Source organism: Vulpes lagopus, chromosome 11, assembly GCF_018345385.1.
Source record: "Vulpes lagopus strain Blue_001 chromosome 11, ASM1834538v1, whole genome shotgun sequence".
Taxonomy (NCBI): domain Eukaryota; kingdom Metazoa; phylum Chordata; class Mammalia; order Carnivora; family Canidae; genus Vulpes; species Vulpes lagopus.
In genome coordinates this window covers 1728524-1751512 of record NC_054834.1, presented here as the reverse complement: position 1 = coordinate 1751512, position 22989 = coordinate 1728524, and the positions used below count along the sequence as shown (strand labels likewise).

The 22989-nt window shown below is 56.9% G+C and overlaps 1 protein-coding gene across 10 annotated transcripts in view; it reads right to left on the bottom strand.

Annotated features, from left to right (window-relative positions):
* The window catches only part of IKZF1 (IKAROS family zinc finger 1), a 92613-nt gene that overhangs the window by 17227 nt on the left and 52397 nt on the right, over positions 1-22989 (bottom strand). For 6 of the 10 annotated variants that reach the window (XM_041723191.1, XM_041723190.1, XM_041723189.1 and 3 more), the window contains exons 4-5: positions 9056-9316; positions 3678-3845 (exon numbers count right to left, since the gene is read on the bottom strand). In XM_041723191.1, the coding sequence (XP_041579125.1) occupies positions 3678-3845; positions 9056-9316 (429 nt within the window). The remainder of the gene's footprint in view (positions 1-3677; positions 3846-9055; positions 9317-22989) is intronic. The other 4 variants (XM_041723195.1, XM_041723196.1, XM_041723197.1 and 1 more) reach the window with 1 other exon arrangement.

Here is a 22989-nt window from a genome sequence, read left to right as displayed (position 1 = left end):
CCTGGGTTGACTGGATGAGACACAGATTCACCTCTAAAGTCAGACTCTGGCCCACATCTACACTGTGGGACAGATCTAAATGCAGCCAAAGTGGATTAAATTCCAGGATACTGAACTGGATAATTTGAAGTTTCTAAGAAACAACAGTGGATAAATATACCTCAACGAAATGAGCATTTATTTCCAAAATGTATTTCCTTATTCTAGCTTAGAAAAAGCTCTGTGTTCTCCCTGAAACCCATGGTTCCTCCATCGGCTCTGCCCAACAGAACTTACTATGAAGATGGAAGAGTTCTCCATCTGCGCTGCCCATTGCGACAGCCACCGTGTTGTTCAATATGGTGGCTACCGGCCCTATGTGTCACCGGACACTCAAAGAGTCACTGCGGACTGAAATTTTGATTTTGTTTAAGTTCAACTGATTAAACTTACAATTCAAATACCACGTATGGCTGGTGGCAACCGTATGAAGCAGTGCAGTTCTAATGTGATGAGTTTAGTTCATCTTGAACTTTATTGATCAGTATTTTAGGGAAAGAAGATCAGCACAAATAAATTCATATCATGCCTAAGCTCAAAGACTTTAATACACAGTAATTTAAGAGATGAAATAAGTATCTTTAATTATTTATAGGAGGAATATAAATTTCCATCCTAAGACCAGAATCTTCTCTTACTTCCTTCTTATGTTAGATTTCAGAGATTGTATAAAAATCAATACCATCCAAATAGGAATGCTTGGTAAAAGGGTTTGACCAAAGCTTGTACTGGCTCAATCTCTTTCTTCGGTGACCAGAAGCAATGGTTTAAAAAGACTAAGGCAAAAAGCAAAATTTGACTTCTGGGATATTTAACCGAGGAGGAAAGGGATGGATCTTTATCCATAGAAAGCGTTGTATCACTCACATCAGGGAAGTGAACATTGAAACACATAATATTGCCTAAAATTGTACATTTTATTGAGTAATACCTTCAGAAATTAATATAAATTAATAGAATATAGATGTCCCTTCCTAGAAAAGCTGTAACTTCAGCAAATTCATGTATATATGGGCAGAGAGTCTGAATAGGCTTCTAACTCTGGAATGTAAGAAATATGTTTACAGTAAGAAACCGAATTAAAGTATACCCGGAAGCACAGCCCAATATTCTGAAGGAAAGAAAGTCTCTAGCTTGGCTCACAAGTCCCAAAGCAAGCAGTGAGGAGGGAAGGGAGATGCCGTCCCTACGCTGCCAGGCCCCCGAGCCCTCCTGTTGTCAGTGTGGGGCACATTCTATGCTTACGTCACCACTAACGTGTTGGTCTTTGGAACCTCGGGCCACCACCAGTTGCCAGGGGAAGCTACGAGGTTGAGGATGATTTTAGTGGAATCGGGGAGTGGCCCCCGTTGGGTATTTTCGAAGAGTCGTGTGTCAGCGGCACTCTCAGCTGCCAGGATCAGCGGCAGCCCTGGGTCAATGGAATGGTGTTATCTACTTGCTCATCGGGGGATCCGAAACAGAAGTAAGCTGCCCAGAGTCTACCCCTCAAGCACTGGCCAAGCCTGGAGCAGGATACCGTCACGCCTTGAAGGGAATAGGCAGGCGGGGAGCTGGAATGACCAAAAATACTGCATTAGCTGCTCCAAGCTTCACCGTAGGTATGAGGGCAAAGAGAGAGGCGTGGCATCCCTTTGAGTTTTAAGGACTGGCATGCAGGAGAGATTTCGGTTGCAAATCGGAGTAACTGGGGATGATGGTGATGTGCTTGGTGCCACCTAGGCCTGAGTCTTTTTTTATGTTTTCCACCTACATGGAGTGGGGCTTCCTGCCCACCCTGAGGCAGTGCTGTTGGCAACTGTGCTCATGTCCCCCCGACCTGCGTGAAGGTTATATGAGAAGTTCCTTTGTCCTGGATCAGGCTCTGCACACCACCCGTGCAATGGTCACCTGCGAAGCCCAGCATCTAGTTCCCCGTACACCTTCACTTCTAGGGACGACACACTTGCTCCTCATTATTGACACACGTAAACAATGAAAAAGGCTCATTGTCAACCTCCCACGTTGGGGGAGGCATCTGTTCAACCTGTCCCCTCCGGCAAAGCCCTCCCCAGTCTTCAGCATGTGCCACGTCCCAGGTTGGGGGGGAGGTTGGGAGGCACCAGCCCCACCGTCACCCCGCTGCTGACTTGCAGCTCGGGACAGCTCCTTTCTCGGGAGATGTTAAGCAGCTCACCCACATCATCACACTGCTCCAATTAAAGAGCACTTTGGGAACCTCCCCTGTGTTGACGACCGGGAAGGGGATGAGCATGGAGAGGAGATGGCTTGGCTGCACCCGGGAAGGCCGCAAGCACCCTCTCAGCTCTTGGCGAGCTCTTACAGGTACCGCTCCAGGAGAAAGACTGTGCTTGCCACAACCCAGCTAAGGTGCGTACCCCGGCCCCTTGTAGGGTCCTGTACGGAATTACGCCCGCGGGTGGAACCTCTCTGAAGGTAAACCTTCGACACTCTCCTTTCCATGTGGGCTCAAGCCTCTCCGTCTACGGGGAGTCCCTCCTGAGGCCTCCCTGGAGGCTGACGGTCCCCTCCCTGCACTCCCACGTCCCTTCAGACACTTGTGTCATCACACTGGTGACACGTTGGTGCTCTACTTCCTTCCGGGCCCCTGGGCGCTCGGTACCTGCTCCGTGACTGAGGGACAGGCCACCAGACCCTGGCTATGAACTACATTCATCACATCGGAGAGGAGACAGCCCGATTCCAGGCATGTATTCCCCAGGGATGCGGCGCCCCGCTTCTGGGGGGAAGAGTGTGGATCTGGGGATATCGGGAGGGAGCTGGTCGGAGCCTCCTCCTCTCCAACAGGGTCCTGCTCCGGAGAAGTCACTGACCACCCCACGGTCTGGATGACGAGCTCTGGGAGGGCCGGGGTGAGGTATCCCCGCTGGGCGGAGCGGCCTGAGCTTTGCTCCTCTGGCCTGGAAGACCGTGGGGCCCCTTGATAGAATCGCAAGGAAGATTCCTCAGGAGGCAGGAGGTGGGACCTGATCAAAGATGGGCGGATGCTTCGCACGCTGGGGTGCCTGGGGACGGGTAAGGCGTTGGGGGGTTACCGTGCTCAGAGACTCTGGGCTGTTTGGGATGCGTCTACTACAATGCGGCCCCTCGGCTGAGGTCTCACTGGCTGGTGGCACGGGTCGGGCTCAGGCCCAGACGGGGAGCTGAGCCTCTGGGGGACGGGCGGGTGTCCCCAGTCGGGACAGACGTCTGCAGGCCCCGCTCACTGGACCTCTCAGCCTTGGGATGGCGACCACCCCGGGTTCCTCGGTGTAAAGCAGGAATGCATGGGGCTCAACCACCAACCTCAAGAAGGGGACCAGGAGACTGTCTGGGGGTGGGTAGCCAGCCAAACCCCATGCACGAGCCCTGCTCCCCTGATGCCCCGGGCATAGGAGGCCTCCTTGGAAACAGCCTCCATAAAGTGGGACGTGTGCATGGGCATGTTGTCCCTCCGGGTCCTGGGCTCCGCGGGGGTCACAGCTCGGTCCCGGGGGGCACTGCTCCCACGCTCCCGGGGCCGGGCCCCCATGGTGGTGGTGGTGGTGGTGGCAGTGGGGGGGGGTGCCCCCACGCATGTGCACACCCACGTGACCCGGGGGCTGGGGGCGGCCTGGCACCTGCGCCCGAGGACCTACCGGAGTGCGTCCTCAGGTGGCCGGTGAGGGCGTCCCGCCGGCGGCACGCGTAGTTGCAGAGGTGGCACTTGAAGGGCTTCTCCCCGGAGTGCAGCTTGATGTGCCGGAGCAGGTTGCCCTTCTGCGTGAAGGAGGCGCCGCACTGGTTGCACTGGAAGGGCCGCTCCCCTGGGAGGAGGACAGGGCAGCGGTGAGGCCGGGCCTGGGCGCGGGGGCCTGGGCGCCCACGGGGCCCGCGGGCTCCCACCGGCTGCAGGTTTGATGGAACACGGCGCTTTCAGACTCAACCTGCCAGCTCCGTAACGCTTCGCTGCTTGGGTCAATTTGATCTGAAAATCTAATTTTTTCCCCCTAAATCAGAATGGCACATCACAATGCAAATTCAAACTCATTTAAATAAAGTGACTGCAACATTTTGTGATGAAGAGCCAGTCTTCCTGATCAGCAGTTTTGGAATAAACCAATATCCAATTTTGCGTGTTGTGGCATTTGGTGGGGTTTTTAATGTGGCTTTTTTCAAAGGGTCTTTAAAATATGCCACTGAAGCAGCAAAATAAAAAGGAAACTCATTAAAAATGCATTTCAGGATCACAAGTTCATTTCAGCGTTACATTCTTATATTTAAATGAAAGGCACTTCATTATAACAGTTATAATAACTTCTTTTCATTTACATTTTTCCTGTATTTTGCCTTTCAATTTCTTCTCCATTACCTGTCTGTCCCTACGCAGGCAAATCAGGAAGGAGACAGAGAGAGTGTGAGGCTCAGAGAGAGAGAGAGGGAGGAAGATTGAATAAAATGAGAAGTTAAGGAACTGTGAAGGATGCTCCACATGGTCCACGGAGAGGCCCGGGTCCCCGGGGGCAGGGCGTCCGAGCCTCCGCGCACCCAGGCCTCTGCTTCCTCGTCTCCTCTCAGTCCCGGAGCCACTGAGCTGCCGCTGGCTGACACCCCCAGAGCAGCTGTGTGTTCAGTGCCAATAGCCTACGGGATGCGACCCAGGGGTTATTAGGGATTCTTTGAGGGGCGTCGGGGTGGAGCGGCGGCTGGGACAGCGAGGAACCCAGGCTGCGCGTGGCAGCGCCGTCCCCATGGGCTCGGATCCCACAAAGGGATGGACACGCAGGCATCTGCGGGAAAGGGACGCGCCACTGAGCACGCTGGGTCTCGGGCTCCCCGTCAGCCACCGTCTCACTTGGGCCTCGTGTGGGAAGAGCATGACGCTTGCCAGCTTTAAGCACACGCTCAAGCTCTTTGGAAAACAACAGGTGCTCGCTTTCTTTCTTTCTTTCTCTTTTTTTTTCTCTCTCTCTCTTTTTTTTTTTTAGAAGAGCTCTATGTGCCCACGGTATCTGCTGTTGAGATACCATGAAAACACACACACACATACACATACACACATACTTCCTGGTAATGGGTTTTTCTTAGGAAGAAAGAATGTGTGAAAATGTATATTTAACGATTTTCCCGATTGCTTCATGCGGTTTTGGTGGATGAGGTGGCACTTGCCAGACGCAAGCCGTAGAAGCGCGTCGGGTGCCGTTAAAACCGACACCGGCTTAAATGGAAAAGTTGACACCAGCCCCTGGGTGTCATGGTTGTCCTCGCTCCTATTGTTCAGTGGGCCCGACAGGTGTGCGGCCGTAAAATCTGAAACTACTTTAAAATGAAATTTAATTAGAGGCCCGCGGGAGGGATCCCGGCACCTCGGTGTCTTGCTGAATCTGCATTCTGGGTTGGACTTGGCTGCGCAAGGAGTCGGCTCGGTGGGAAGGTGACAGCAAAGCTAATGAGCTGGAACTGAATCCCTGGGTCGCAGGTCAGTACTGGACAGGAGAGTCAAAGAGCTCGCGGCCGGGCGGCCCCCAGGAACCTCCAGCAGAGACAGATCATCATCTATTAGAAACGCTTCTGGGCCTCCGTCACACTCGTGCGTGGATGTGCATATTTTAGCTCCAAGTAGATGCAAGGGAAAGAGAAGTAATTGGTCCCCGGGCGCAGGGATCCCGACAGAGAGGACCTGAGGCTGGATGTTGCGGGGCAGGCAGCCGGGAGAGCTGATGCCCCACAAAATGCACCTAGTGAGGGACACGGGTGACCCAAAGCCAGCTCAGCTGGCTGTGTGAGGTCTGCCCTCCTATGCTGACGAGGTGCTGCAGATCTGCAGGCTGGGGCAGGGGGGACAGGTCGGACCCCGCCGTGGAGGCCGGGTCGTCCCTGAGCTGCAGCGGACCCGGGGACGGAGCGGGAAGGCCGTGCGCCCCTCCCGCAGGACAGGCAGGAAGGAAGGAAAGGCCGTTGCTTACACAGTGAAATCTGTCTCTAGTTTGAGTCAAGCGTCCTCGTGCCCCCGGCTGTGCCTGGCGTCTCACTCCTGCCGGCAAGCTTTGCTGGCATCTGTCGCTGACTGCCTGCGCCGGCAGAAGGTGTGACACGAGGACGCGGAGGCTGCCGAGGCCAGCGAGCCCCGAAGGGACAACCCGGGGCTCAGCTCTAGGCGGCTTCCCTCGCCGGGCTAGATCCCGGGCTAAGGGACGCCGGGCGATCCGCGGCTGCGCTTCTTATCCCCGGCGGGACGCAGACGTTATCATCACTGACTCAAAATTGAGGTTTTACTCTCGGGGACCGTACGGATGTGCCCCTTGAGGGCCTCTCTGCAGGCACGTCGGAGCCCCTCTAACTCCAGTGGGAAGAAAACGAACAGGGCTTCACGATGCCTCCATCAGAAAATTTAGGAGGGTCTATCGGAAGGTAGGTCACAAAATGCATCCCCGAGCCGGGGGTGAGCTGGGCCCGCTGCAGCCAGACCCGGGAGCAGACTGTCCTTGGACGCTGGTCCTGGTCCCTGTGCCTTCCTGCCCCGCAGAGGAGCCCGCACACAGTTACCACCATTCAGACACTGTTGTCGACCGTTCAAAGTCCCATCCTCCAGGTCGACACCGCGGCACATTTGCAGGCGGGGTTTCCCCGGCCCGGCCTGCCTCCTACCCCGTCCCCTGTGAGGCTCACACCAGCCCCGAAGTGGTGGCTGGCGGGGGAGGCAGTGCTATCACACTTGAGTTAAAAAAAAAAAAAAAAAAAGAAGAAGAAGAAGAAGGAAAGAAAGAAGAAACTGAGCAGCAGAGCTGGGGATGGAAGTTCAGCGAGCGGCGCCCGCGGCCCCTGCCCAGGTGGGGAGACTGGCCCTGGGAGCTGGAGGGTGTCCCGAGGGAACCCCGGGGGGCCTCCGGTTTGAGGAGCACCTCTCTCGAAACACTGGAAACTTGGCAAGGTCGGGGTGGGAGTGACAGTCAGCAGAGCGTGGCTTTTCTAGCATATTCCACTCGCATCCCAAGGAAATGGGACCCGTCCTGGCATCGTCTACTCGCGGAGACCTTGCTTGGCCGATGTGCTCCTGGATCCCCCTGCGACCCTCCCCAGTCGTGCGAGGGGGAGCACAGCCTGAAGACCATCCACCCGTTTACTGCTGCAGGGCTTTGCTTTTTTTTTTTTTTTTTTTAAATAAAAGCCAGGCTGGGAACCATAAACCTGACGGTCTGCGTGTCCCTATTCCCGGAATGTACTTGTCCTGTGAGTGAAGGAATCGGCGTGATGCTGTGTGCCTGGCTCTTGGCCGCTGGCTGTGGGGAGAAGTGGGCCGCAAACAGCCGGTGCTGCTCTGCATATCTGTCCTCGGCAGGTCTATTCATTAAATGCAATTATTCCTTTTATCGGGGCAGGAGTCATTATATTTTGGCAATTTACCATGCCAGAATTTGATTCATTTATCAAATATTTATTTAAGCGAATTTTCACAGTATAGGCAGGCTTTACATGAATTAGCAGGAAAGTAATTCGCTTGTGAGCTCTGGTGCCCGTCAGGGCTGCATTCACGCGGGCCCGGCGGATCCTGTGAAGCGTCTATCAGCAGGTAACTTACCTTCGCTTTAATTTCCGAGGCGTTACCAGAGGGGAGAGCCCGACTACCCTCCTACCCTCACGCGAGCTTTACTTAGGGCTGGAGGTGAGGGCTCTAGCGCACGGGATAATCTGAGGATGAAGGGGCCCATTAGGGAAAGCAAAGTCTGCTTAATTGGAGAAGTTACGTCTTTGTCGAAGACGCGCGTTGACTTAAACAGACCCGGGGCCTCTCCAGGCGCGTCGCTCGCACACGGCAGGCATCACGTTGGAGGCCGCCCGGGTTCAGATGCCGGGGGGGGGGGGGGGGGGGGGGGGGGGGGGAGAAAAAAAATCACAGCTCCAGGGAGAGAGACCTGCGTGTGCTGACAAGCCAGCGGATTTCCTCAATGATTTTTCTGAATTCCTGCTAAATTTCTGACGGTCGTGGATTTGTTTGGCCCAGGGGGGCGGGGGAGGGTGGGCATCACGCAAGGCTGCGATTTCCAGGTCTCCTTCCTGTTCCCCTAAGTCATCTTATGACCCTGCTGTGCCTCCAGAGCCAATAAGCACGTCACCTGTCACGTTTTGTTTCTCCTCCGCCCCCTGCGGAGGGCGGCAGGTGCTGGCTCCAGGACGGCCCCCCAGCCCCCCAGTACCAGCCCCGGGCGGGCAGCCAAGCCTCGGGTTTCCGCCTTTCGTGTTTCACCCTGCAGTGACCACTAGGGGAGGTGACTCTGTCGTGCAGAGTCAAGTTCCTCTGCCGTTGAGGACGCTCCTGCCTACGGTTAAGGACGCGATGTGGCCCTCTGATACCTCGAAGGCCATCTGGGGCCGTCCAAGGGGACCCCCCGGTCCTGGCGGGAGAGCGGGGGCTGGTGGCTGGCTGCGCCCGGGCACCTGGGGGGCGACCCCGGGGTGAGGGCACCTGGTGAGCCGCGGCACAGCCGGGGCCCCACGCTGTCCTCCTTCCTTCCTGTCTGGACACGGAATACGGCCTTCTCTGATGCTTCCAGAGCCTCCGACAGACAGACAGACAGAGGCCCTGCTGGGAAATTCCATCCCGTCTTTGACGGAAACGGGCGGCAGCCGCAGTCGCTCCGAGGCTGGCCCGGGGACAACTGCCCCCGGCTCCACGGAACGCTGCGCCCGCCGCCTCCGGTGCCCGCTCACGCTGCTGAAACCCCAGCTCTGTGACCCCGGTTTTCCGAAAGGCACATTTCACTCATGGATTCCCGGGGGACCCCCCGGAGGAGGCGCCTTCTGCGGCTCGCTCTCTGTTAGGTCTGTGTGGTCGTGGGGCAGCGGGGAGCCGCGTGGGGCTCTTAGCGCCCCCGGCCTCCCCGCTCTAGGGCGTCGGCTCGGCGCGGGCTGAGAGGGCCCCCCCGGCTGCTGGTCCAGGAGAACAGACCGGGAGCGGCGCCGAGAGACAGGGCGCGTCCTCCGGCTACACCCGCGGACCCCTCCAGGCCACCAAGGGAGGAACTGCACCAGGCCTTACCAGTGTGGCTTCTCTTGTGGACCATGAGCACATTGGGGCCGATGCAAATTATCCCACAGACATCACACTTTAGTTTGCCGTTAGGAAGTCGAATGCCTCCAGCTCCCGACAAAGCTCTGCCGCCTTGGCCACCGTGGGAGCCATTCATTTTCTCTCCCGCAGCATCAAGCACTCGTAAATCCTCCGCACATTCTTCCCCATTCAGCTCACAGGCACGCGCATTCTCTTCATCACTCTGAGCCTCTACTTTAACATTACTGGCTGAAAGACACAATACAGGTGCCACTCAGTGTCATCGCAAAAAAAACAGCAAAACAAAACAACACAGAACAGCACAGCAGCAAAAAGACAGCGCGTCAAAGCAGAGGAGGTTCCCGGGGACCGCAGCCCGGGCTGGGGCGGGGACCCCGCGGGCTCCGGGGGCAGGTGCCAGGGAGCCGGGCGGGCCCGCAGGTAAGTGCTGACCTCACAAGCTGCCTCCTGCCGGCCGCGGGCAACACCCCAAGTGGTCGTCAAGCCTGAGAAACCTCCCCCTCCCGGAGGTGGCCGTTGCCCGCGGCCCGGGTTAACGCACTCTGGGGCAAAGCTCTGCGGGCACCCGCTCCCAATTCCGGCCACGGGGGCCCCAAGGACTTCCGCAGGACTTCCGTGTGCTGTCTGGCTCACGGTCACGCTCCCGTTTTTAGCCCCTGGGGCCACACGCCCTGTGCCCCGGGGCAGAGTCGCAACGTCTTACGTGGCTTTGTGGAAGGGCGTGTGGAGGTAACCGACCTCGCCAGCTCATCGGAGCGGGGGCAGCCCCAGCCGGGGGGAGGCCGAGGGCTGCTGCTCAGGAGCACTCGGGTCCCCGGCTCAGTCTGCGTTCCTGTCCCTTTAAGTCACATCGAGGGCAGTTATCTCGGCCATTCACGTATTTTTGTAGGTAAAGCAAATCAGAGACACTGCGTGTGCATCCTTCAGAGGCACAGCCCGGGGGTGCACCGATGGGTCCCACACTATCATACGGAGGAGAGACTGCAGCGACCCCGAAAGCCATCGCTCCCATCATGGCCTCCATAGATTAAGGGGGGGGGCAGGTAAATTTTGCCAAGTGCAAGAAACAGTGACATGCTCTGTAATGGTGACTGCGGAATCTCGCATCGACATTTTGAACCAGTGGGTCCCCAGGCTTGGTCCTCGAACCTGCAGCATCAGCATCAACTGAGAACTTGCGGGAGGGCCAATTCTCCGGTGTGCCCCCGACAGGCTGGACTCTGTTTTCACGAGCCCTCCGGGGGATTCGGATGCACAGTCACGTCTGAGACCACGGTTTTAAACAATCTGCCCCGTTAGTGACACTCCAGGTTCATTCTGTCCAGCCCTTTGATCATGGGTGGACAGCCCAGAATCTGCAGTGGGCGCTCGTGGCCGGCGGGTCGGCTGCACTCCTCCCACGCGCTGATCTCGGGGGGCAGGTCACCCACTTCCCCTGTGCCTCGGTTTTCATGTCCGTCAAGGGGGCACTGACCCGCCAGGGGTGTGGTGAGGACTTGGTGATAAACCCAGGAGCACGGGGACTGGACGGGGCAGGTGGGAGCACATTCCCTACAGAGCCGTCCATGGAGGGTCCCCTCACCCCCCCCAGTGACGTCTGCGACACGGACCCTGTGCCAGGCACACCGCACTTGACTCGCTTTCAGGTGGAAGCACATTCCCTAGGGTCTCATTATCGCTGGGCTCGGTGCTAGAATGGTCTGGAAGCATGAAAGTCAAGTTTCCACGACTCCTGAACTCCTTCACCTGGGATCACGTCAAATCATCCAGCTGCTCCCCCGACCCCCGCCTGAGATTGGGGCATTCTAGGCCTGACTGCTGGTGTGGCGGGTGCGTCAGCCTGTGCACTGCGACCAAGCTCTAGGCCTGTGTCCCTGTGGCTGGAGAAGTGCGGGGACACGGAGGGAACTGAGCCTCGCTTTCTCAAAAGTACACGTGCCAGAAACCAGGGCTCCTGGTGCCAAGGAAGACGGATATTGCTGTGACCTGGTGGCCTGCTCTGCGGCATGTGGTGCTGGCGACCGGGTGGGCCCTTCCCCATGAGAGGGCAGGGAGGGCGGGAAAGCATCGGGGGGACCCTCTGGGTGACGCGTGGCCACCTGCCGCGGGGGCGAAGCTGCGTCAGGAAGGAAGGAGGCGAGGGCGGCCTGGTGAGAAGCACAGCATGGGTGTCATCTTAAGTACCACGGGCGCCCTCCACCCAGACGTGCCACCAGCCATAACGTGACTTTCTCAGTGCTCTTACGCCGTGTGGCAGTTTCTTCGAGAACTGCAACAGAACCAAAGTATGCACAGGAGGCTCCAGTGGCGCGAGAGCTGAGTAGGAGCGACCCTGAGACCCCGTGGACCCCAGGCACTGCCTGAGGGGAGGGGCCCAGCTCATAGACAGGAGCTCGAGACGCTGCTCACACAGCGGGTCTCTGAGGGCAGGAGCGCGGAGAGCGCCGCGGACCGCTGGGGCCAGGGCAGGGAGCCACACGTGTCCCTGGGAGCAGACACCGCCCACGTTTCCGGGTAGGAGTCGGGTGGCACATGCACGGTGTTCCAGGGCTGGAAGCTTGCTAGCACTTTGGGGACAGGTGCCAGGCCACGTTAGCACAGGAAAGGTCTGTAGGGACCAAGGGGGAAAGGACGATGGGGAGTGGCCAGGGGTCCCGGGGACGTCACGGAGGGCCACACGGTCCACCACGGGCGCTCCAGGGCCAAGCATAGGGGAAAGCTCTCTAAATCTGGGCAAGAAGCTATCTTTTTGTTTTCCTCTCTTTTAAGGATTTATTTACATATCTGAGAGACAGCAGGAGGAGGGGCAGAGGGAGGGGAGAGAGACCTTCCAGCAGGCTCCCTTCAGCATTCCCACCTCTGTGAACAAATGCAAAGTGGGTGCTGGCCATGCAGGAGAGAGGGACTGCCCCCCACCGAGGAGGGTGTCCGTGGAAATGGGGTGTCCCCTCTGGCTAGGAGGATAACACGGGCAACGGGCTGATGATCTTCAGAGGCTCAGAGCGTGAACGTATCCTAATAAAGTCATGACACGCTGGTCTCAAAATTGCAATCTAACAGACATAAACGTCAAGTCCCCTAAATTAAAATACATTTAAAAAAAAAAATAACACAAACTCAGGATGGGGGCGGTGTCGGCCTCACTCATTTAAAGGTGAAAAAGGTTTTGGGGGTTTTGGCTCAATTAGTGATGTGGCTGGAAAAAGGAAAAAAAAACAGAAGACGTAGCCTCGGAGTCCAGCACTGGGTGCAGGTTGTACGTGTCCTTTGAAAGGGACGAGCACAGTGTGAAGCGGTCAGAAGGAAGGAAGGACGTCAGTGAGGTCTGGACACTCTGGGGGCGTCCACGGGGCTGGACAAGCTCAGAGGAACAACTGCGGGGCCGAGAGGAGGAGGCTGGACGGGAGAGCGGGAGGCCAGGGCGGCCCTGCACAGTGCGGCGCGGCGGTGGCACCGGGGGGCAGGCTCCTTCTGCGGCCCGGCAGGGTGGCCTCTCGCTCATGGAACCCGAGGGGGTGGTGGGGGCGGCGTCTGCAGACGTTTGTGTCTGTTCGACCACCTTCTGCATCTGCACGTGTCAGGGAGGACTCGGGAGGCCTGTCCAGTGCTGCGCTCCTGGGCCTGTTACGGTGAATCCCACCAGCCTGCAGAAGCCGAGGGCACCAGGGGCTGCTCCACCTAACGAAGGGCTCACGGCAGATGACTGGCTTCATTGAAGCCGTCTACCTCCCGGCCTGGAGCCCAGCCGAGGGACCTGGCAAGATTCCTCCTCTATCCCCTTGAGAAAGGCCAGCTGCGGTAGGACGCGTCCTCCCGTCCTTCGTCATTGGTCTCCCTGAATGGCCCACGTCCACCTGCCCAGTCGGTTCCATGAAATAGCGGCTCTCCCCGTGTTTGTGTTCACTGTACTTCGGTCCGGCCTTCGGATGATGTTTCTGAGCCAGCCGGGGCTCACGGCAACTGGCTGTGCCCTCCCTGGACTCCTAAACCCCTCCCCTGCTCCATCTTCACGGAGCTGGAACTGCTTAGGCGACCATCGTGTCTAGGAGACGCTAGGCTCTCGCTCAATGTGGGGATCCTACTCATAAATATTTTGCAACTCCATCCCTCCACCACTTAGAAAAATGTTGAACTCAGTACAATACTGAATTGAATTGAAGCGATTAAATATAGAACATGAGCTGAGACTCCGGCGCTTCTCCACCCCCGAACGCTCTGGCTCAGGCCTAACCTTGCGGCTCTTCCGCCGCCGACTACCGGGAGTGCACGGACAGGGGCCCCATTTCATTATTTAATAAATGAGGCTTATATTAAGAGCGGATGTCTTCGAATCTGGAAGAGCCAAAAGCTACTTTCCTTCTCAGATGCGGTTTTCCATTAAGTCAAAGTATTCTTGTTACATAACGTAGAGGCCGCCTATGTTATCAGTAACACAGCAGACCTAAGAGAGGCCCCCAGGTCCCTACGGCCGGGTGGACCTCGGCCCATAGACAAGTTTGGCACTTGGAGAGTCTGGAGAGTCCAGGGAGCTCAGGGTCAGTGGGGCCGAGGGGCCTCCATGTGCTGCCAAGCACTGCACGAACTCATGAATGATTAAACCATTTTAATGCATAACGTGCCCTGGCAGTCCCCCCGGCAGATGGGCTGCGCTTCCTCCCCGTGCTCCGTGCCCTTCTGGGATACGTCTTCCTGTTTACTGGTAAGGTAAATGTTGGACCCTCTGACTGTGCTTTTCCATGGAGAAGACATTCTGGAATCGTCCCTAGAGTATGAGTTGAAGCCACTACCGATCGAGCCTCGAGGGCTCCCTACCGTGAACGAAAAAAAATGGGAGACAGAAATATTTCTGCAACCAGTGACTAGCAAGCAAAACTCAAAGGGAATGAACCACACTGACAAGGGGTCTTGAATGAGCGTAATTAAATTAAATTTTAAGATGAAGAGGCAGTCTGTAGATGCTTTTCTGCTGCCTCTAAGAGAGATTTAGGAGAACTTTTAAGCATCTTTAAGCTCATAAAGCAACTTGTTATAACTTCTATCATTTAAAACATGGAGGTTTGGGGGGGGTGGCACGTGGGTGGCTCAGTCCGTTAAGGGTCTGACTCTTGATCTTGGCTCAGGTCATGGTCTCAGAGTCATGAATTCAAGACCCGTGTGGGCGCCACATCCAACAAAAACCAAAAAAAAAAAAAGAAAAAAAAAAGAAAAAAAGACCCAATAAAACGTAGGGGTATTTTCCTTGTGAAGATGCACGATGAGGCATCTTTATCATTCTTTGATACTTTTGGCCTCTAAATGCAAAGAAGTCAGGGGCGGAGGAGGAGGAGTCTGACAAGGTCATGGTTTACAAGCACGTGTACGTTTTCCTCAGGTGACTAGGAACAGAAACTGGGATGGAGGAGGTAGCGGGGTCAGACAGGTCATGTCTTTAATTTTCATAGAAGGAAAACAGACGAGGAGGGGCGACTGGGGCAATTCTCCACCCTCTGCAGCAGGCGGCCGTGTCGGCCCAGGGCAGCTGGGTTGCTGGGGGCGGGGGAGGCGGGAAGTCCTCCAGGTGCACAGCCCTCTGTGCAGGGGGGAGGGGAGGGTATTCACAGTCTGGGGAGCTGGGAGGGGGTGGGGAGGAAGGAGAGAGCTGCAGAAACCTTGTGAAGCCATTTGCATAAACGTCTAGACCAGACCGGCATCTATCAAAACATGTATCATCGACCTTATAAAATCTGCACGTAGCACGTATGTTTACGTGAGCACATCACCGAATGCTTGCCCCGGAACCTCCCTCGGGTTTAGTGAAAACATCTCAGAACGTGTTTGCATCTGACTTCTCAACCTCGCAGCAGCACGAGGGCTCACCTCCAAACCTCTCTGTCCTGGCACCTTCGTGTTTTATGGGATCGTATGAGCACCCACACGCACGTACGTGCACATATGGACACGTATACCCACATCCGCGTCTCCCAGAGATAAGTCCCAAGCTCTTGTTTCCAAGTTGAACCAAAGGAAGTTTGGTTAGAGAAAGATCTCGACGACGTTCACGTCCTGGGAAAGCAATCTCTGATCTGGGTTGGTGCTAAATCCTTTAGACGTCAAACAGTTCTGATGAGCAGGATGTCAGCAGCCTACTTTTACCGTTACTGACACCTTTTGGGGTTGTGCCTGGATCAGCAACGGCTGCGGTGTTAACGAGCACACCCTGTTTGCTGGTGTTGCTTTACAGCAGCGGGGAATTTACTAGTGCAGGCTCGGAGGCCTCGGGCCAAAGGAGGCGACCAATTCGGGTTCCTTTAAATATTTTAAAGCATTTAAAAAAAATGTTTAAAAAGCACATTCCAGTCCCTAAAATGCTCCCTCCAAGCCGCTGCCCTCACCTATCTATGGGTTCTCATCTCCCCAGACCTAAAAATGAAATCAACATCTGCTTTTGGTTTTAACAGCTCAGATCAGGAACGTCCTGCGCGCACCAGGCACTAACGTGTGTGCTCGGGCGGCGAGGTACCGCACCGCAGCCCAACGGCCCCGAGCCCCGCGGTGTTTCTCTTCTCGGTTCTGAAATTAATACCTCAGAGCAACAGAAGGAGAGTGTGTATCTTCCTCCCGTCCCACAGATTTGCAAAAGTCATCGTGCGAATACGTTGGGCTGTCTCGTGGGGAGAGGAAGTCTGGCCATCCCCACGCTCGCTCGCAAGGGGACGCTGAGCGTGGTGAGGGCAGGGCTGATGACCGGCTTTGGCAGAGCAACAACTGAGCGCTCGCGTCCCTTCTACCCCTGTTACCCCACAGCCACAACGAAAGGCATGATCCACAGTGCACCTTCCAACGGCCCAAGGGTCACACATGCACTTTACTGGGTCAGCGATGCCCTGGACGGCAGACGTGGAATGGCCAGGATGGGGAGAATCATGCATTCACAGTACTCACACCATGGAAATGGAGTATGAAATGGATACGTGTTTCTGTTTTCCAGAAGCAAGGCATATACTTACGGGAGAAAGATTTGGGAATTAGTGCGTGAAAATCCCTAAAGCCATCGGCCCCATATACAACTGCAATAAAGAAGGAGAAAAGAAAGCTGGCTTTTGATAGTGTTCACGAGATAGCACAAGCATCTAAAAACAAGGGTTGGGAAAAAAAATAAATAAAAACAAGGGTCGGGGATCCCTGGGTGGCCCAGGGTGTGGTCCTGGAGATCCAGGATTGAGTCCCGCATCGGGCTCCCTGCATGGAGCCTGCTTCTCCCTCTGCCTGTGTCTCTCATGAATAAATAAGTAAAATCTTAAAAAACAAATAATAGAAAGAAATAAAAACAAGGGTCATTTTTTTTTAAGAAAGTATTATTGCTCAAAATCATTAGTTAGCCACTAATCTGCTAATGCTCAGCCTTCACTCAGCCGCCTGGAAAGTAACCCAGGGGTGCCAGGAGCAGGGCCGTGACACGCAGAGGTCCGAGCTCCCGGCACGTCTGCACAAGCTCTGCTGTGCTGGGCATCCCAGGGCTGGTAGCCGAGAACACGCTGGAGCCGCGAGGAGGTTTTCGGCAGGACTGGTGGGCACGGACCCCAGGTCTGGGCACCGCGGCACAGCTTGTCCCGGGACAGCGCGCATCTTCACAAAAGCAGTGTGTTTCTCGCCGGGCTGAATCGTGCGGCAAACGTTCTTTATTTTCAACATTTCTTAGAAAGTGTTCGCAGAACATCAGAAATGTTCTCACGACCCACTGAGTGGGGGAAAAATGAGTGTTTTCCCCTCGCTCAAGAAGAGCTATGAACGTCTGTGGGCATTCCTTATCAGCCGCCTTCATAAGTGTTATCAGCGCCTCGAATCTCCAAGTTCTTGTTCTGTTTTTATAGGTCAGAGCTTCCCACCATGTGCCGAGGCCTGGAGGCTTAGCAGATACCGCCCACGTGCACGCATGGAGCCGTGCGTGCATGCACACACACATGCACCGAGTGTGCTCCCCGAGGGTGGCGTCCCCACGTCTGTCGGAGCTGTGAGCACGGCGTAGCTGCAACTAAACTTGTTGGGCCACCCCCTGAATTAGCAGAGGGGGGACCCCCCCCTCCCCGGTGTCCTCCAGGAAACAGACCTTGCTAAAACCGCGGCGAGCTTCCAAACTTCCCCGGTCACAGAGCCTCCCTGCTCTCCCTGGAAAAGTCCATTAGAACAGTGGGTGGCGTTTGGGAGAGGCTCACGAAGCTGTTCCTGGAAGCGACCCCCTTAATTACGTCCCAACCGCCCCTCAGGCCTCCTGACTCATGCCGCCCGCGACCGTCCGCAGTCACTACCTTGCTGCCCCTCAAACGGGCAGGTGAGCGGCCGCTTGCTGGGCGCACCTGAGCTCGGCGTCCAACAGCCAGCCAGCGAGGAGATGCCAGTTTCACCGTGACCTTGGCGCTGACCTCCAACTTGTCAGGTCAACTTCTCCAAGGCCCGTGTCTGTACGCACCGGGCTGGCCCATCCACCTAACGGGAGAGGGGGCAGAGTCTTGCCTTTTACGAAGGAGGGCACGACAACACTGCGTCTCAGACTGATTTAAGTGTTGAATCGGACACTGTCGCACGCCCTGCGATGCTGCTCAGACGGGTCGGGAAGCTCGGCTTCCCTCGGCGCCCGCACAGCAGCACAGGCCACGGGTGGTGCGCATCGTGATGAACACGGTGGCGCGAGGTGTTCACGGTCACCGTAACTCGTGAGCTCAGGAGCGGAGGGATTCGAGAGGCACACTAGTCACCAACTGTCTGGTGGTGGAAAACGTTGACTTGCGTGGGGCTTGGCTCACCCCAGGGAAAGCCCTGAAATCCAGGACACGACGCGGCACCTCGTGAGCACTGAATGCTCATCGTTTCGGGAGAATCCGTTCCCTGCCTACCATCATTCAAATGGACACTCTGAGTTTTGTCCTTCATCCTTGATTCCCTAAGATGGACAAAAAGCTTAAAAAACAAAACACGGCTGTAGCTACAGAGCTGTTCTAATCCCCTAAGAAAGCTGAGCCGATAGGAATTGGCTCTTGCTCACGCACCACACACGTTCATGCACAACTAACTCCTTGGTCTGGGAGAAAAGCACAGCATCCAGGGACGGGAGACGTGCACACAGGAGTGTGGGAAACTCACCCTGTCCTGTCCTGTCCTGTCTGGTCCTACCCCATCCTTTCTGTCCTGTCTGGCCCTACCCTGTCCTGTCCTGTCCTGTCCTATCTGGTCCTACCCCATCCTGTCCTGTCCTGATTCTACCCTATCCCAACCTGTCCTGCCCTGTCCTATCTGGTCCTACCCCATCCTTTCTGTCCTGTCCTGTCTGGTCCTACCCCATCCTGTCCTGTCCTGTCCTGCCCTGTCCTATCTGGTCCTACCCTGTCCTGTCATGTCCTGTCCTATCTGGTCCTACCCCATCCTGTCCTGTCCTGTCTGGTCCTACCCTGTCCTGTCCTGTCTGGTCCTATCTGGTCCTACCCCATCCTGTCCTGTCCTGTCCTAGCTGGTCCTACCCTGTCCTGTCCTTCCTAGCTGGTCCTCCTGTCCTGTCCTAGCTGGTCCCTACCCTTCCTGTCCTGTCCTGTCCTTTCTGGGTCCTACCTGTCCTGTCCTGTCCTGTCCTAGCTGGTCCTACCCCATCCTTTCTGTCCTGTCTGGTCCTACCCTGTCCTGTCCTGTCCTAGCTGGTCCTACCCCATCCTTTCTGTCCTGTCCTGTCTGGTCCTACCCCATCCTGTCCTGTCCTGTCCTGCCCTGTCCTATCTGGTCCTACCCTGTCCTGTCATGTCCTGTCCTATCTGGTCCTACCCCATCCTGTCCTGTCCTGATTCTACCCTATCCCAACCTGTCCTGCCCTGTCCTACCTGGTCCTACCCCATCCTGTCCTGTCCTGTCTGGTCCTACCCTGTCCTGTCCTGTCTGGTCCTATCTGGTCCTACCCCATCCTGTCCTGTCCTGTCCTAGCTGGTCCTACCCTGTCCTGTCCTGTCCCATCTGGTCCTACCCCATCTTGTCCTGTCCTGTCCTAGCTGGTCCTACCCTGTCCTGTCCTGTCCTGTCCTAGCTGGTCCTACCCCATCCTGTCCTGTCCTGTCCTAGCTGGTCCTACCCTGTCCTGTCCTGTCCTAGCTGGTCCTACCCCATCCTGTCCTGTCCTAGCTGGTCCTACCCTGTCCTGTCCTGTCCTAGCTGGTCCTACCCCATCCTGTCCTGTCCTAGCTGGTCCTACCCTGTCCTGTCCTGTCCTAGCTGGTCCTACCCCATCCTGTCCTGTCCTAGCTGGTCCTACCCTGTCCTGTCCTGTCCTAGCTGGTCCTACCCCATCCTGTCCTGTCCTGTCCTAGCTGGTCCTACCCATCCTTTCTGTCCTGTCCTGTCCCATCTGGTCCTACCCCATCCTGTCCTGTCGTGTCTTAGCTGGTCCTACCCCATCCTGTCCTGTCCTGTCCTATCTGGTCCTAGGCTGTTGTTTTACACAAGGGTACAGATAGAAAAAGATTCAAGGTATGTTAAGTTTTCTCAATGTCATGAGATGCTTTCCTCTCAAGAACAAATCTGGTTCATTTGGGAGGAATTTTTACTCAACAAACTGTCCTAATATTTTCAAAGAAAATGCCGTCAATGGCTCGGATTCTGAATTCTGTTCAGACTGTGACGCTGATGAACATTCTGGAAAAAAAAAAAAAAAAGATAAAATGCCCACAAACCACACTTTACTTTGCATTCGGTCGTGCACCTGAATTTCTCATGCTCTTGTCACCTTAGGGAGAGGTGAAAACAGACCTGAGATTCTTCAAAACAGGAGGAGGAAGTCTGTTCCACTTTGAAGTCAAAGAAGGATGCGGACAATTTTCTGGGGACGGTAAACACGTGTAGATTTGTATTTAGGAGAAGCTAGCAAGAGGCTGGGGTCTGGCCTTTAAATCCTATTAGCCTGTTGGGCCCGATCGGGTCATTAGCGTCCTAGTGACCTGGGTAAGTGTGGTCTGTGGTGACCTTGCGGGGCTTACCGACCCGGCGTTTCAGGATTGGGAACCCAACCCCGCCCCGTGCCAGCAACAGGGTCCCCACCTGGGGCGGCAGAGAAAGGCCAGGGACAGGGACAGGTGAGCCTGGTCAGCGCCGAAGCACCACGCTGGCTCCTGCTGGGGGAGCGGTTAACGTCATGGGGACCAGGCCCGGGTTCTCCGGGAACTCCGTACCCGTACGGTCCTGGGACGCATGTTGGTTCCTCCCCCACCGTCCACCCTGGGGAGCTCCAGGGCCCGGCAGGGGCAGGGGGGACCACTCATGCGTCCCGACTGCCCTTCCCGGGGAGGCACTGCTGCCTCAGCCTCACCCAGCGGGAGGCTGAGCTACACACCACTTTGGAGGTTGACCCACAGACGCCGCCGGGCCCCTCGGCTGCGGAGCTCACCTGGCTGTCGCCACCCACCTCCCAAATCCGAGCTCGAGCGCCTTCGCCAGCCCCCGCGTCCCTCCCCATCCCGCCTGCGCCAGGGGAGCTGGCACCTGCATCCCCGCGGGCCTGACGCACGCGCCCCCCCTCCACCCCGGGCCCCCACAGCCCACGTCTTATCCTGCAGGGCTTCTCGCTTCCTGCTCTCCCGTCGCATCACCTCCCGGCACCGCCGCCCGGCCGAGGCTGCCTCGGCTCGTGCCACATCCTGCCAGTGCTTCCTGCCACCCTGGCTCGCTGGTGGCTACGCATCCTGTGGACCTCGCCTTCGGGCTGCCCTCCCGGGTCCGGGCCTGTGCCCCAAGACGCTCATGCTGAGGGCCGCCCTCCTCGCCACCATCTGCTCCCAGAGCTCCCGGCGGCCTGCACTGCTGCCGCGAGCGCCCAGCCCCACGGCCCGGGTCCGAGCCCCTGCAGGACTGGTCAGCGGTGACAGTGGCCCTCGGCACGTCATTCGATTCAGATAATCAAATGCGTGCACCTCAAGGGAAAATGTAAGGAAAGCCCCTGTCACCGCCACACCCCGTTTGTGGACACCCTGCGGCCCCCGCTCGGCGCCCATACGGTCACTTCCTAACAGCCTCCGCCGCGGCCTCCACTGGGGAGCCGCCCCCCTGGAGCCCCGTTCGCCCCACGCTCCGGAGGGCACTGGCTCTCCCCGGCGCTGGCTGCAGCCTCCCGCCCTTGTGGTGCCCGCCCCAGAGCCCGCCCGCCCTCCTGCCACCCCCGGCCCAGAATCCTCGGGGCATATGCGCCCGGTTCTGGACTTGACGAGGTCGGGAGCCCACCTCTGTGCTCAAAGAGGCTGCAGGGACCCGCTTCCCTCCTCCCCCCGCTCCCCGCACGTTGCCTACGACACGCCAGGCGCTCAGGACAGAATGGGAGGCCCAACAACCTGAAGACAACGATCGGGTCTGCACATTTTCAGAAGTTCGTTCACGTCGCAAAATACGTGGGAGAAAGCAGCTTAGCTTCGGCGGCGGCGGCGGGCCGGGCTCCCGTGACACTGGGGCGTCCGTGTGCAGCGAGTCGGGGGCAGGCGAGCTGCTCTCGCCGGGTTTTGCTGAGGGAGAGACTGGACGTCAGCTTGTGTAAGCCGAGCACAGGGGACCAGCTCTCAGCCTGAGGGGGTCCCGCGGCCCGTGTCACGTCAGCCCACGGGACGGGAGAACAGCTGCTGGGTGGTGGGGGGCGGGGGGCTTGGGGTCACAGGCCAGTTTGGCCTTGGCCCCACCGCCCGTCAGCTGTGCTCACTGAGGGGCCCGGGGCCACCGACTCCTGCCCACCCAGTGAGAACCCCCGTATCTGTCCTGTCGGGTTTGTGTGGAGACCGAGGCCCTCGGCGGGCGGTGGCTTTGTCCCCTGGTGGAAAAGCAGCAGCAGATCAACACCCGTCTTGTCGACAAGACTTCAGGGCTTGTGGGATCAGCTACAGCTCAGTCACCCTAAGGGAGCTTTCTAAACGGGGAACAAACAAGGGTCACGCTTTGTGGGGCCACCTGCTATGACAAGCAAGGACAAGTACCCTCAGGGAAACTGAGTCACTGTGGACCTGAGTCCATGCGGGCTTCCCTTCGGCCCCGAGTACTCCCGGCCGGTGCTCCCTTCCATCTGGGAATTACCCCGATGCTGTTTGAGGCGCACCGCCAGGCTGTGCGGCCACTTTGGTGGCTTCACCTGGGCCTTGACAAAGACGGCCAACGTCAGGCTCCAGCGCTCAGATCTGCCTTCCAGAGCCGACGCGGCCCAGCGCCAACCGAGAGCCCGGAGAACTGGCCCAAAACCCGTTTCTGAGCCCCTCTCTCTCTGCAGCACACCTGGGGACCTGCCCTATTTCTGCTTATGTTTTACTGATGCACTTGTCATGTCTCACCGTGAACTGAGGGACCGAGGCAGAAGCCCTGACACCCAGACCTGTAACTTAGAAAGGGAAAAGCAGCAAGTGACGTCCTCGCTTCTGAACGGCACGAGTAAGAAGACTGCAGGTTCGAAAGCGACGGTGCTATTTACGGGATGATCCTGGAAAGTCACTTTGGTACCACTTGGCCCTCCCATCACCCCCATCCCCGACACAGTTCATCAGAACGTGAGGATGAGACGTCCCACACGTGAAAGAACAGGGTGAGGGACACTTCCTGAATGCTATGCCCCCTCCCCCCCTTTTTTAAAGATTTTATTTATTAATGAGACAGAGAAAGAGAGAGAGAGGCAGAGACCCAGGCAGAGGGAGAAGCAGGCTCCATGCAAGGAGCCCGACGTGGGACTCGATCCCGGGACCCCGGGGTCACGCCCTGGGCTGAAGGTGGCCCCAAACCACTGAGCCACCAGGGTCACCCTATGTCCCTCATGCTCTTTCATTTTTCTGTTAACAAAAAAAAGTACCTCTTTTTGGTAAAAGTAATATTTGCCTGTGCTAACGATCGCAAGATGAAATTCACCTCCGACCCCTGTAAATCTTAACAAA